Raw genomic sequence first — 15,699 nt, 5'->3', positions numbered from 1 at the left:
CAGCAGGTAACATACATGTGTGCTTAGTCGCTCTGCTGCTAAGTCGCTTCAGTCGTGTCCGACTCTGTGTGACCCCATAGACGGCAGCCCAACAGGCTCCCCCGTCCCTGGGATTCTCCAGGCAAGAACACTGGAGTGGGTTGCCATTTCCTTCTCCAGCTTAGTCGCTCAGTCGTGTCCAACTCTTTGTGACCTCATGGAATGTAGCCCACCAGGCTCCTATGTCTATGGGGATTCTCCAAGCAAGAATACTGAAGTGGGTTGCCAAGCCCTCCTCCAGGGGATCTTCCCAACCCAGGGATCAAAACCCAGGTCTCCAGCATTGCAGGTGGATTCTTTACCATCTGAGCCACCAGGGAAGCCCAACACATATATTGAGGGCTAACTTGGTGCCAGGTCTTTTCATGAATTTCTTTTAATTCTGACAACTATGAAGCAGACTCTTTCAGTCCCTGGAGGAGGGGAGGGCCTGGCAACCCACTTCAGTGTTCTTGCCTGGAGAATCCCACAGACAGAGGAGCCTGGCAGGCTACAGTCCATGGGGTTGCAAAGAGTCAGACTCAACTGAAGCAACTTACCACCCATGTAGACTCTTCCAACACCCTCAGTACAGGTCATACAAATGAGGAAACTAGACTCAAAGTCTGAGTGACTTCTCCAATCCCACAGCCAATAAGGGAGGGGCTGGGCATTTGCATCAAGACAGTCTTTCTGGAGTATTTGCATTTAGGTTACCACGGCGAATACCAGAGTCTTAAACTCCCAGGCAAGCAATTGCTTGCCTCTGAGGAAAACCATTCCTTAGCAGAAGAAGCTAGAAGAACAGCTAAGAATAAGCTTGAAGGAGGAGTCTTAAGCACATGTAATTTTCCCAGGGGTCCAGAATTAGTGCCCATTTTAAGAAGTGAATGTTCTTCTTTCCATCCAATTTGAACAAAGTTTCATATTATTTGCAACAAAGCAATCCTTTGCAGATACTTCAGCAGTCTTTGCAGTGTGTGTTCTGAAACACTGGAAATAGAAGACTCAGTCACTGGATGATCATTACAGAGAAACATATGCTCAGCTGACAGATATTCAAAAGTCAAAAACAAAATAACAACTACAAAGACAATCCTTCCATTATCTTATTTTCTTAATTGATTTTTGTTAACATGAAATGGGTTATTAATGCAACTTATTTAAAATTGTTTAGTTCTATTAGGAGTGCCTTTTGGGTGGACCACTCTGAGTGACTTTCATGCTTAAAAACCATTTTTTATTCAAATGTCTTACAGCCACCCCAGGAGAACCCTAGAAAAGGAGTTCTATTTATTATCCCCCATTTTAGATGAAGAAAACCAGACATGGAGAAATAATGCAACTTCACCAACATTCCATAGCATTACAGTCTTTAGAACAGTAAAATTAGATAAATGTGATGGTAACAACCGAAGACCTCTCCAAATCAACCTCTAAAATTCTAAAATGTGTAGAACAGGATTCTAAAAGAGCACCACTTCTTTAAGAAAAACACCATCCCATAAGCTCATATCAGACATATGATTAACAAACACACAGATTTTTAAAACTACCTGATTTACTTTATCATAACTAGTCACGTACAAGAATTTTATAAATAATATTGAGAAACTGTATTTTTGACTGAGCAGCAATGAAACTATTGAAAAGATAAACAGATTATTCAATAAACTACCCAATGTTAATTCTTAAAAATAATTGGTATAAGCCAATCTTGTGAATCCAAAAGCAGGCATATTATTAACTATTCTAAATATTAGAAATATTTTTAAATGTCCAGTGGTTAGTATAGATAGAAAATTCATTGATTGAAATCAGCTGTGAAACCTAGCCTGGAATTTGGTTAGCTATTAAGTTTAACTTTGTCTTATTAGTTCAAAATTTAAACAGTTTGAACCACTTCTACATTCATTAAAAACTTTACTCTTATAATATTAAAAAAAAAAAAACTTTACAAACACATAGATGTAACTAGCCATCTCATCTAAAAAGCTATATTATTCCTAGACAGCTTTCAAGATCCCTGCATTTCAAAGCTTATTTCAAAAACCATCACTATTTTGCATTTATAAACTGGATCTTTGCAATAAGGAACTATAAATATACTACTGGGCTTCCCAGGTGGTACAGTGGTAAAGAATCTGCCTGCCAGTGCAAGAGACGCAGGAGACATAGGTTTGATCCCTGGGTGGGGAAGATCCCTGGAGAAGGGAATGGCTACCCACTCCAGTAATCTTGCCTGGGAAATCCCAGGGACAGAGGAACCTGGCATCTACAGTCCATGCAGTCACAAAGAGTCAGACACCACTGAGCAACTGAGAACCAAACAAATATACTACTATATACTAAATGCCCACATCCCAATTTTAATTACAGTATTCCTTTTGTTAACATAAAATGCTGCATCTAATAAAAGCATGATACATTTCTACAATTTAGTGACAAAATTAAAGGGTCTTTGTAGAGAAGATAATGAAGCAAGCACCAAAACAGTTCAAACAATAAAATCAACATTACATTGATTTTAAGAAAAGCCAAGAATATATAGGTGCTTATATAAAAGAGAAACACAGAACTTCATACGAGAGGAAAGAGAGATGGCTCTTAACTATATTTAGATTCTTCGGCCCAAATAAAAACTTTTAAGAACACAAAGAAGATAGAGACAGAGAGAGAGAGGGAGAAGGGAACGAAGGGAGCAGAGGGAAGGTGAGAGACAGAGGCCGAGGGGGCGCTGGAGAGCCGGGCCGAGGAGACCAAAGACCAAAGCCTCACAGAAATAAAAATACACTCTTGAAGCATTTTTTAAAATGTAAATGTTTGGAGAAGGTGAATAAAAGAGCAAGTGTAATTCAGTGCCAGATTTCACAAAGAATACAAGGTAGAAACTAAACTCCACCAAAATGGAATTAGAATAACAGTCAACACTTGCTTTATGAAGACAGGTCATGTTACAAGACTAAGACAACATCAAGAATGCAGTATAAACACTTCAGAATGTTTAGGAGAACAGCAGTCTTTAAATACCATACAAATGATTAATGAATCAGGTAACTGAAGATTACATTAGAGCAAGGTCTCTACAATTTTCCATTTGGTTCTACTTCAAGTAGTCTATGATATACACATGAATTCCTTACACTGTATTGCACTATACATTGGTTGCTGTCATTATACCCAAATGTAAACAATAACGCAGACTTTCTTGTCTATCTGCAGGTGTCCTTAGGTGGCAGTAAGTAATTAAACAATATGAAAAAGCCAGGAAATTTGTGTAGCTATTTACAGCATCCCTCGGTGAATGCACATTTGGCTAAAGAGATCCCAACAAAATAAAGGGGAAAAGCCCCCAATATAGCATCTTCTATGTTTAAAAAAAAATCTTAGCTTATAAAAACAAAAAAAGACGATAAACCCATTGGCTTTTGTAGACCATCTAGAAGGCACTCATCTCTTCATGCATGTTTCCGCAAGTGTCCTAAATTTGGGTCCCAGATGATCCAAAAATTCAAGCCCATCTTCTTCTTGTCGTTCGCTGCAACAGCCCACAGATCCAGCTGCCGATCCTCTTCCTTCGTAGTTATAGGTCAGGACATAGTCTTGAGCTTGCATATGGGTGTTATCCTGATCACACTGCTGGACCTTCTGCCAAGAGGATAAAACACAACATATTTTATTATTATTATTTTAAACACCAAGACTTACTAGCATAAAAATAATTGCTTTGATTTACCTTTCATTGTTTAATTTTTAACCAGAGTGTGTCCTCTAATGGATTCCTACGTATAAAAAATGCACATGATTGGTCTGTATCATAAATCACACCATCAGTTAATTCACTACATAGCAGGTTTCTAAAAGTCACACATGTGGCAGCAAGTATGCAAGCATTTGTTTTAAGTTATCATTGTTTTCCCTTTCCAGATTATGGCTAATGTGAAATGCATTCGTACAAGTGAACCCGAATGCATGTGGCTCAAAGCTTTCCAGATAGGCAGAGTGATTGCAGGTTGGAGTTGCCTCAGATGCCACTGTTGGTCTCTAAGACCTGATTTGTCTGATGGGAAATGGTAACACAAAGCCATGAGAAAAAGAATTTAAGTATCATCTTATTCTTTCAGAAAGAATGAACAACCAAACAAAATAGGAAGAAAAGTCAATACCCATTTAACCTCTGATTGCAATTCAATCAAAATTAAGGAAAATCAAATTTCTAATGAGTAGATTAATTGGGTGAAAAATCAAGATCATAATCATTTCATAATCATTTAGAAAGCTGAAAAGAAAGCAAAACAGATTTATGGGAAACTCACTTCACCAAGACGGGGCTGAGTGTAAGTATACCACTCGGAGTACGTGTATTTGCAGTTGTCGGTTGCTACTGGTCCTCCCCTACAGGAATCCAGAGTGTGCTGTCCACCTTCCTTACACCGTTCCAGGGTGTGATGATGCCCGGTTTCCTGGCAGGACTCCATGGTCTGGTGCCCTCCTTTGACCATCTCGATGGTCTCCTGCCCTCCATTCTTCACTCTGGATCCCAGGGTGCCACCAATTCCATGAGAGGAGCCACCCACAGCATGGGTTGTGAAATCATTTGTGGAATACTGGAACAAAACAGGTGGCATTGGGGAAATACAGAGAAAAACAAAAAATGAGAAAAAGAACAAATCAAGCAGATAATGCCATGAATTTTCGTGCTAGGAGGTAAGCATTCCAAGGGCTGGAACTCAATCTGTCTTGGCAACCTTGGGTACCTAACTACCTTAATTCTACTACTTCACTAGGTAGCTTCCAATACAGGAAGCCAACTGCAAGATGTCAAGTGGTCTGAGCCTTGAGACAAGTCAGAAAACCTGATGTGTACTCCTTGTTTAATAACTTCTTAGAATACTGTACAACTTCATCTGTGAAATCCTTCCAGCATCTCACATCTCAGGCTCAGGATTCCACACTATTGTCTCACACAGACTAACGCTGCTTAAATTCATTCCCTTCACCTGACTAGAACAGAAACAGAAATAATAATCGGTATTTTTATTCAGTGCCTAATTGAGTTCCCTTCAACTGAAACAAAATTAACAGAAATAACAAGTTGCCATAAAAAGCGGCAATACTAAATCCTTGTCATCTAATTAACTAAATCCTTGTCATCTAATTAAATAAAGACAAATCAGCAGAGAAAGTAAGAACACCAAAGCTCTGGACACTAACTTTCCATGTTATGTTTCTCTAGGAAACTCTAAGTTTCATTTTTTCTAATACCTTCCTAGATGCCAACATCCTTTTGTTTTCTAGATCCTTCCTGCTCTAATCATCAATTACATTTTGGTAGGGAATTTATTTGTTCCTCCACATACTGGGGCTTCCCTCATAGCTCAGTTGGTAACGAATCTGCCTGCAATACAGGAGACACCAGTTTGATTCCTGGGTCAGGAAGATCCACTGGAGAAGGGATAGGTACCCACTCCAGTATTCTGGCCTGGAGAATTCCATGGACCGTACAGTCCATGGGGCTGCAAAGAGTTGGACACAACTGAGTGACTTTCACTTCACTTTTTTCCTTCATCCACATACTAGGCTGGAACTCAAAGCTGAAGCAGTGCAATCACCTGTTAGCATGATTGCTTCATATATTTGACCACAGGCTCCTCTCTAACCCATAGTAGAGGCTGAGAGCCTCCATTAAAGTTCTTCCCACGATGATCAAAGCCTGTAGTCATTTTATGGCTGCTGCCAGAAAAAAAATTAAAATTATTATGCTGATGATCCGTGAATAACTAAATGAAACCCTTTTACAGCACAACCGGCAGCTTCAATATATAAAAAAGACAGGATTTAAAGTTGAAGCAGTGACACACTTGAAATAGGGGGGGAAAAAAATAACAATATGCCAAAGGATTTTACTATTAAGTAACATTACATGGCCAAATTGAAATGCCACATATCACCATGGGATCAATGTCATTTGATTTGTCCCCTGCAACTGATGACATGTTATATACTGTAAGCTATCTGATTTCAAAAAAACTTTTCCCAGAAAAGATCACTACAGTTGTTTAGGCAAATTTATTGTTTGAATATTCGAATATTTTGGCTGAGCCACGTGGCAGGAGGGATCTTAACTCCTGACCAAGGACTGAACCAGCGCCCCCACAGTGGAAGCGCAGAGTCTTAACCATTGACCGCCAGGGAATTCCCTATCATCTGTGCCTATTTTGAAAAGACAATTTACCACTTTGTCATCGCCAGGAGCTTCAGTGTTTGACACAATGAGGTTCTGCTGAGCTAAATCATCCGGAAATACTTTTGGCTTTTTGTCTGCCCCAGTAGTAGCCCCACAGACCAAGGTGAATAAGATACCTGCAGAAAAAGAGAGATGACTTTGGTTTATCATAAAAGATTATTATGAATTTATGATGACAAATAGAAAAACAACTTTCCAGAAAACATAAATATTATTGCTTGAGTCAAAGCAGCATCCATTAGAAAAGCCTGCCTTAAATGGATATGCCACAAACAAGGACACGCTCAGTGCTGTACTTGTGTTAAATTTTATGTCTGCACCAATTACAACAGCACTAATATGATACCTACATGCACGTTCAATATAAGAATTAAATATGTGTGTGTTAAATAGAAACGTAGCTATATACAAATGAGCAGCCATAGATAACAGTGTTGATTCTGAGAATGTGTCCTGAAAGTTATTTTAAAGGTTATCTTTTAAATTCATGAAAGGACTTACAAAATAGCAATGCTATGCCCAACAACATTGCAAGGATGGCCCACTTTCCAAGTATCACTTCTCCGTTGCTAGTCCTCGAAACTGGCCGAAAGCTGCAGTCATTTGGGGTAACACAGTCACATAATATCACCACTAACTGAGTGACGAGTGACTGGCCAAGTCTATCTGTAACTCTGACAGGGACTGTATATTTTCCAAACCGGAGGTCATTCAGATAGGAGAGACGTGCTGCTGTATCTGAAAGGAAATAAAACCATGACTTATAGATTGCCATTGATTTCTCCTGAGCATAAATAACTAGTGACAGGATATTCAGCATTATTTCCATACCATGGATATTCCTAATGGGAATGGCACAATTGCTACACGATTGTAAGTGTGCATGGACAAAGTCTTTCTGATCATATACAAGTTTGTTTATGCTGCCTCGTTGTATAAACGTCTTTTGGCTTTTGTAATAATATATTTTATCTGTCCATACACAAGTCCTTCTTATCACAAATAATAGATTTGTTAAGAGATTGACTTTTATCATATCTTAAAAAATTTTAATATGACCAAAATTTTAATTTTAATGTATCTTCTTTTATGCACTATTCATCAGAGAATTTCATAGTCTGAATTCCGGATGTTTCTCCTTACTTTATTTTCATATATTATGCCAAACCATGAACTTACTATCAAGGCATCAGTCATATGCTGGAACTTCTTCTCATGATCCTATAAGACACTGGGACCAACCTTATATTTTTTGCTTTTGATGTTTTTTTTTAAGTCAAGAGTGGATATTTTATCCAGATCAAAATCCAACAGTCTTGGGGACAGAGCCAAAAATATACTACTTTACATATAGATTACACACGCCCATGCCCAAGAATAATCCTCCCAAGTTAGCTGGCCCAGTGTGACATTTTTATTATTTCATATTTGATGCTCTAAATGTAAACCTTCAATACTTGGGTAAAAAAATAAATCATTGAATTGAGTCAATTTTAAAGGAAAGCATGATTAACCCGGTGTCCATGAATGTGTAAGAAATAATAATATGACTAACAAAACCAAAATTTATGATCCAAAACATACCACAGTCTATTGGATTGCCTATCTTGTTTACTTCCCCCTATAATCCCATTTTACATATGAATAAATGAATGCCCAAAAAGAGTAAATAGCATAATGAGACCTAAAGGCTCCTTAGGATACAGTCTTCACTTAGCATTTTTCAGGCTTTGGACTATTTCACAGCCCAGCAAAACTTTAAACTAATACAGTTTTGACCAACATAATCCTGTTAACGTTTCACTGTACTAAGTAGGAATTTTGTTTTAATTACTGCCTCTTTTAACATTATATAAAAAAGATGTGATATTATGACACCAAAGTAGAGAGGTCATCTAAATATAAGGTTGCTTCTCAAATACACATTCACTGGTATGCTAAGTCGCTTCAGTTGTGTCCAACTTTTTGCGACTCCATGGACTATAGCCCTCCAAGCTCCTCTGTCCACGGGATTCTCCAGGCAAGACTACTGGAGTGGGTTGCCATACCCTTTTTCAGGGGATCTTCCCCAGGGATCAAACCCACGGTTCTTATGTCTCCTGCATTGGCAGGCACACTCTTTACCACTAGCTCCACCTGGGACTCACTGGAATGCTATTTAAAAACACTGAAAATTTTGTCTGTCAGTTCACAGAGCAATTTATAATAGGAAATCAAGAAATATTCACTGAAAGCATGGGGATGAAAACCATTCAAGGGCATTTTAAAGGCAACCCCCATTCAGTTTACAGTAGATGAAGGTTAGGGTTAGGGTCATGAAAGCTGCAGTGACAGGACATGGTGCACAGGTTGTGCAGTCAGGAGACACAGAACGTGCTGGAAAGTTATGAGCTGATGTAGGGAGTGAGGCAACGGTGGCACGGAGAGAAATTCCTTTTGCTTTTGCCATTCTTGTCACCGTGGATTTTAACAAAGGTAAAGTCGGAAGTACACACTGGGACCAAGTGGGGGAAGAATCCCACGTAAAAAACATTAGATAAGAAATGGTCAGAAGTCAACGCCAGCACAGAGAAGATTTAATACAGTGGACACCGTGATGTGCTCCCAGATCCCCCCCAACCAGGGATGTATTGTCCCAGCTGCTTGGGAGGCTATCAGCACCACCAGGGACTGGGCCTTCCTGCCAAAGGTCATGCCCCCTTGGGCACCCCAAATCACAGACAGAGTCACGAAAGAGCGCAGAACAGAATGGCCATTGAGGAATGGAGATGACTCATGCATTAGTCAAGGCTGTCCTTTGGCCTGAGCTGCAGCTTGAGTTCTCTGTTTGCTCCACTCTGCTTTCTTTCCACTCACATATACTGACGCCAAGGAAACGCCTTGATAAACATTCAGCCTAGAAAGATTGCCTCAGCGTCCGCTTCCCTGGAACACACCTGCAAAGGATGGGGATTCCCTTCTGACCAAGGAAACCACCGTCATGTGAAACATCTGTGTGGCTGGGAGGCACACAAGCCTGGCAGTGGTTCTATCAGATCTAGTCTGGTGGGGTCGGGGGCGGGAGGGATAGCAGTGTAGCATGGGAATGAGAATTCACGCAAACTGTAGGGAATCCTGGCACAGGACTGACCAGAAACAGGCTCTTCCCACCACACCAATGCTGAGAAACTCACGTTCATTCGTTGGTGGTTACCATACAGCAAATTATTCTTCTATATTTTAGACATTTTGATGCTGAAAACACAGAGTTACATTTAGAAATACATACCGTTAACCTTTGTCAGTCTCCACATTCTAAGTACCTCTGAATCAGAAACACCTTCCAAACTGAAGTCAAAGGGTGGGCCGTGTATGGGTTCATCAGGATCTACAGCAACAATCTCGGCCGATGACATGACGGTTTTACAGATGACCACCGTCTGCTGACGTATGACTGGGCCGTTATCATTCACATCCTCAAGAACAATCCCCAGGACTCCATTACATGTTCTCCCATCTAGAAAATTGAATATGAAAATACAATTTCTTGATTTTTGAGTTTCTATTAGGCAATTACACATTGAAAATTACACATTATTAGGCACTTGTACCATAGAAATGACAGGAACAGGCACAGTCCTAGGTTACATTGCTAAGTTACGTTAAAAGAAAGACATAATCCATTTCAAAGATGTTGTACAGAAAATAACTGCTTTTTAGATTTGTCGCCCATTCACTAAAAAGCTGCAATAGACATGGAATTTTTGTAGAGGTGAGGTTTGACAGATTTTTCAAAAGAGGAAGGAAGAGAGGGCCAAAAAGGGCATTTCTGGTATAGTCAAAACACAAGGAGATTTAACAAGGTGAGAAATCACATGCACAGACCTATGTTCTGGACACAATGAAAGGGAAGGCATGTGGAAAGCACTTAAGGTTTGGGGGCAGGAAAAGTAAAACGGGTAAAAGGCATAAGATATGCATGTGGAAGATTAGAACAAAATTAGTACACAGGAATGTTTAACACACAAAAGACCCCAGAAGTGGGAAATCACTTGCAAACCTGAATAATCACTCTGAGGTAGCCTAAGGAACCCATCTATCAATACAGTCAATAAACTTACTGAGTAATTACTTTGTACAGAGCACTGCAGTGGAAAACCTGGGAGATTCGAAGATGAAGTGGGCATGGGTCCCGGCTACAAATGAGTAACACAGTTGTGAAGCCTAAAAGTGAACATAAATCCAGGACTTGTGTCTCTAAACTATTTTTTCTTTCTGCTTATTAATAAGGAGGGCACGGTTATGAGGAGTGGAAAAGAGGATGAAATAAACTTGTGCCATCTGCAACCTGGGGCTGTGTCTCATACGAAGCTGCCCTCCTAAGGAGAGCGAGGAGACCAGGCAGAGCCCTGCAGCCACTACCTCAACCCCACAACAGGATCCCTTGTATTTCCAGGGTCATCCTGGGCCAGGAGCCATAGCCCATCAAGTTAAGAAACTGGTGCTGAACTGGGGGCCACAGAAAAGGACATGGTGGAAGCAACTACAAAATTGCTCTGGGGTACCCTTATGGCAGAAAGTGGAGAGGAACTAAAAAGCCTCTTGATGAAAGTGAAAGAGGAGAGTGAAAAAGTTGGCTTAAAGCTCAACATTCAGAAAACGAAGATCATGGCATCTGGTCCCATCACTTCATGGGAAATAGATGGGGAAACAGTGTCAGACTTTATTTTTGGGGCTCCAAAATCACTGCAGATGGTGATTACAGCCATGAAATTAAAAGACGCTTACTCCTTGGAAGGAAACTTATAACCAACCTAGATAGCATATTCAAAAGCAGAGACGTTACTTTGCCAACAAAGGTCCATCTAGTCAAGGCTATGGTTTTTCCAGTGGTCATGTATGGATGTGAGAGTTGGACTGTGAAGAAAGCTGAGCGCCGAAGAATTGATGCTTTTGAACTGTGGTGTTGAGAAGACTCTTGAGAGTCCCTTGGACTACAAGGAGATCCAACCAGTCCATCCTAAAGGAGATCAGTCCTGGGTGCTCATTGGAAGGACTGATGCTGAAGCTGAAACTCCAATACTTTGGCCACCTCATGTGAGTTGACTCATTGGAAAATACCCTGATGCTGGGAGGGATTAGGGGCAGGAGGAGAAGGGGATGACAGAGGATGAGATGGCTGGATGGCATCACCAACTCGATGGACGTGAGTCTGAGTGAACTCCGGGAGATGGTGATGGACAGGGAGGCCTGGTGTGCTGCAGTTCATGGGGTCACAAAGAGTCCAACACGACTGAGTGACTGAACTGAACTGAACTGATAGTGGAATAGAGGAAAAGTCTGAAGTTGAAGGCAAGTCAATACCTCCTATTTAATATCCTGCAAATTAAAATTCCAGAATGAGCAAGGTTAATGTTTAAAGGAAAGCCAACAAAATCACTAATCAGAAGATTAACTCACTGTATGCAAGATAGCTTCAAATCATGCATATTTACTATCTTCAAAAACATAAAGTTAACTGTTTAAATAAGAATGCAATTGACAGCTGAAATTCCAGTAGAAATAACCTAATAATCATCTAATAGGGACTCTAGAAGAAAAGGATAAATAAAATGGTAGGGAAGCAATATTTAAAGAAGTACTGGTTGAGAATATCCCAGAATTAAAGAAAAACATGGACTTTTTTTTTTTTAATGTTCTGATCTGCTGGGTGAATAAAACTAAATTCTCAGCATAAACACTGAATTAAAACTATATATTGAACATAACCTAGGGACTACAAAAGTTATCTGGATGTATGACCTACAAAAAGACAATAGACACTAAAATAAGCATTGGCAACAAGAAATGCCAAAGGACGATGGAGTATCACTTGCAGGGTACCGAGGCAAAGAAAGAGTTAACTCAAAATTTTAAAGCAAGTCAAATGACAAAATCAAAGATGAGGATGATATTGAAATATTTTTCAGAACAATAACACTGACAGGGTTTATCACCCACATCGCATCACTGAAAGAACTGGTAAAGGATACAGTCCAGCAAGAAGAAAAGAGAACTCGAAAAGAAATGAGATACAAGAAACAAGGCAACTACCTCTCACTATGGACAACTCTAAAAAAAAAGACAGAAAGGTAGCAGGAATATATGCAAACATGTATTTTATCTGCCTGACAAACTTTCCTATTAGGACAGAATACTCTCTTCCCTCAGATTTTCCTGGTTCTCATGCTGCGTGGTGTTTTCCTGATCTCTCTGAAAATACGGATTGCAGAACACGATTTGGGTCCACACACAGAGGTGAAAGCACGTCTTACTGACTGAATCTGATTAATTGTAATGGCTTTAAAAACTGACCTCTGCAGTGTTTGCTGTTCTACCACTGTAATAAATGCTTGAATTCCCCTTTCATGAAATGTGTAGAGTTGTTCAATAAACCTTTTTTTTGCACATTGTGATCAGTATTGGTATAGAATATGTCAACCAAAGGTTTTAGACATCTAACTCAGTGCCTCACAGCTCTGTTCTTCATGTGTTAGTAATAAATAATATTATTTTATTTACTGGAGTATATGCATGTAATGCTCACCTTCTAATATTAATATAATTCTATAAGCTTGTGTGCATGCCAAGTCCCTTCAGTTGTGTCCAACTCTTTGAAACCCTATGGACTGTAGCTCCTCCGTTCATGCGATTCTCCAGGCAAGAATTCTGGAGTGGATTGCCATGCCCTTCTCCAGGGGATCTTCCCGACCCAGGGATCAAACCCGCATCTCTTATGTCTCTTGCATTGGCAGGCAGGTTCTTTACCACTAGCGCCACTTGAGAAGTCCTGGTTCCAATTCTATATGGGTAAATACCAATTTCAAAAAAGTCCTGGAAGGTGGTCCACAATTTATGTGCATGACACTCTCCTGCTAAATGCTTTTACAAATCTGAAAGCACACTCCTCCTCCCAACACTGTGAATCTTAGAACAGAAGAAATGTAAAACTCAACTACACAGAGGAGACACCTGGGTGAAACTGCCAACCGAGGTTAGATCAAGAAAGGAAACTGAACTCAAAGCTTAAAAAAGACCTATGTTTAGAAGAGGGGAAGGCAGTACAACTAAAAACTACAGCGATATGAGAGGAATGTGTGGAAAAGTTGAGACATTGAAGACTTGAGGGAGAATTTTTAAAAGAGGAAGAAGCAAGAGCTGTAGGGAAGCCGGAGAGAGGAATTTAGCATAAGCCCAGAGATCAGTCGGATAAGGCAATGGCACCCCACTCCAGTACTCTTGCCTGGAGAATCCCATGGATGGAGGAGCCTGGTAGGCTGCAATCCATGGGGTCGCTAAGAGTTGGACACAACTGAGCAACTTCACTTTCACTTTTCACTTTCATGCACTGGAGAAGGAAATGGCAACCCACTCCAGTGTTCTTGCCTGGAGAATCCCAGGGATGGGGAAGCCTGGTGGGCTGTCATCTATGGGGTCACACAGAGTCGGACACGACTGAAGTGACTTAGCAGCAGCAGCAACAGAGATCAGTGCTCACAGAAGACAGATTTCTCATATGGAAGCAGGTGGGGTGGGGAAGGTCCAAAGGGAATGAGTTGATATAGATTTTTTTTAAAAGGTAAAGAGCAAAAACAAATAAACAATAAACATACTTTAGTACAATCTCAGTTCATATTAAAAAAAAAAAATACATGGAGTTACCCTGACCAGCTTCAAAAGAAATGAATGGAAAAGACCCCATTACACATTTATTTTCTACCACAATGATGATACAGAGCCTCTCTAAACACCATGAAACATTTGCTCTCTCGCTTATTTTTATCTCCTCTGCAACAGAAGAAAATGTGGAATAAAATCATATCCAAAATCTCTCATTCCAGACTAATTTTTATCCCATCAATGAACAAATCATTTGTCAACTGCAATATAAAATGTAAAAATAATGGACTTCAAATTCATATTACTTCTCTTCTTTTCACCTGACTTTGACCTAAAAGCATATCTTGACAAAGGGACAAAGGAAGCTGAGGTCTTTAAAGATAGTCTTTAATTGGATGAAGTCAAATTAACAATGGTTTCAACTTTACCAAATCAATCAATGTATATGAGCCACTTCTCATTAATTTAGAAAAAGCTGAAATGCCTAAAACGTCTTCCAAAATCACTTCTAAAATCTTATTTTGCAAGCTATGGTATAATAATTTATGTTTACTGTAATTAACATTTATTTTACAGAGGCACAAAGTTCAAGTGTATGTTACAGTAAAAATTATATTTTATGTAATAAGAGGATCCCATTCCTGATCTTTGTGCTCACATTCCAATTTTGCAGGGCTCATGCTGCTGCTGCTGCTAAGTCACTTCAGTCGTGTCCGACTCTGTGCGACCCCCATAGACAGCAGCCCACCAGGCTCCTCTGTCCCTGGGATTCTCCAGGCAAGAATACTGGAGTGGGCTGCCATTTCCTTCTCCAATGCATGCATGCATGCTAACTCGCTTCAGTCTTGTCCAACTCTGTGCGACCCCATGTACAGCAGTCCACCAGGCTCCCCTGTCCATGGGATTATCTAGGCAAGAATACTGGAGTGGGTTGCCATTTCCTTCTCCGTGCAGGGCTCACAGAAATGACTTTACATTTTACATGATTTTGTGGATTCACAGTATTTGTTATTCTAATTTTATAGTATCAGAATACTAATCCCCAAGTATTGTTAGTTTCCTGTAGAAAGATACAACGTTTTTAGGATTGTGTGTGCTAAGTTGCTTCAGTTATGTCTGACTCTTTGCACACCATGGACTGTAGCCTGCCAGGCCCCTCTGTCCATGGGATTCTCCAGGCAAGAAACTGGAGTGGGTTGCCACGTCCTCCTCGAAGGGATCTTCCCAACCCAAGGACTGAACCAGAATCTCTTATGTCTCCGACATTGGCAGGCAGGTTCTCTAATACTAGCGCCACCAGGGAAGCCCTTTTAGGACTGTCTATGAGGAAATTAAGTATATTATCTCTATAATGAACTTTCCTGCTGAAGTGAGTATTTTTTAAGATATATGAATAAATAAATTGAAACTGATTTTACTAAAGTAATTTTCTTCACTAAAATGAATGGTTATTTAATTTTAATAAAGTACAGTCATATATTTTCTATGACTAAATTATTTTATAATGCTGCTGCTGCTAAGTCGCTTCAGTCGTGTCCGGCTCTGTGAGACCCCATAGACGGGAAGCCCACCAGGCTCCCCTGTCCCTGGGATTCTCCAGGCAAGAACACTGGAGTGGGTTGCCATTTCCTTCTCCAATGCATGAAAGTGAAAAGTGAAAGGGAAGTCGCTCAGTCGTGTCCGACTCTTAGCGACCCCATGGACTACAGCCTACCATGCTCCTCCATCCATGGGATTTTCCAGGCAAGAGTACTGGAGTGGGGTGCCATTTCCTTCTCTGAAATTATTTGATACTT

The 15,699-nt window shown here is 40.1% G+C and overlaps 1 protein-coding gene across 4 annotated transcripts in view; it reads right to left on the bottom strand.

Moving 5' to 3' along the window:
* Positions 1 to 1,113: 1,113 nt before the first annotated feature.
* DSC2 (desmocollin 2) overlaps positions 1,114 to 15,699 on the bottom strand; it is a 38,425-nt gene continuing 23,839 nt past the window's right edge. For 2 of the 4 annotated variants that reach the window (XM_070361529.1, XM_070361530.1), the window contains exons 12-17: positions 9,534 to 9,761; positions 6,767 to 7,003; positions 6,254 to 6,381; positions 4,335 to 4,625; positions 3,755 to 3,800; positions 3,529 to 3,666 (exon numbers count right to left, since the gene is read on the bottom strand). In XM_070361529.1, the coding sequence (XP_070217630.1) occupies positions 3,765 to 3,800; positions 4,335 to 4,625; positions 6,254 to 6,381; positions 6,767 to 7,003; positions 9,534 to 9,761 (920 nt within the window). In that variant the 3' untranslated portion in view covers positions 3,529 to 3,666; positions 3,755 to 3,764. Of the gene's footprint in view, positions 3,667 to 3,754; positions 3,801 to 4,334; positions 4,626 to 6,253; positions 6,382 to 6,766; positions 7,004 to 9,533; positions 9,762 to 15,699 lie in introns of all 4 variants that reach the window. The other 2 variants (XM_005901038.3, XM_070361528.1) reach the window with 1 other exon arrangement.

Source organism: Bos mutus, chromosome 24, assembly GCF_027580195.1.
Source record: "Bos mutus isolate GX-2022 chromosome 24, NWIPB_WYAK_1.1, whole genome shotgun sequence".
Taxonomy (NCBI): Eukaryota; Metazoa; Chordata; class Mammalia; order Artiodactyla; family Bovidae; genus Bos; species Bos mutus.
This window is presented reverse-complemented; position numbering and strand designations above follow the sequence as displayed.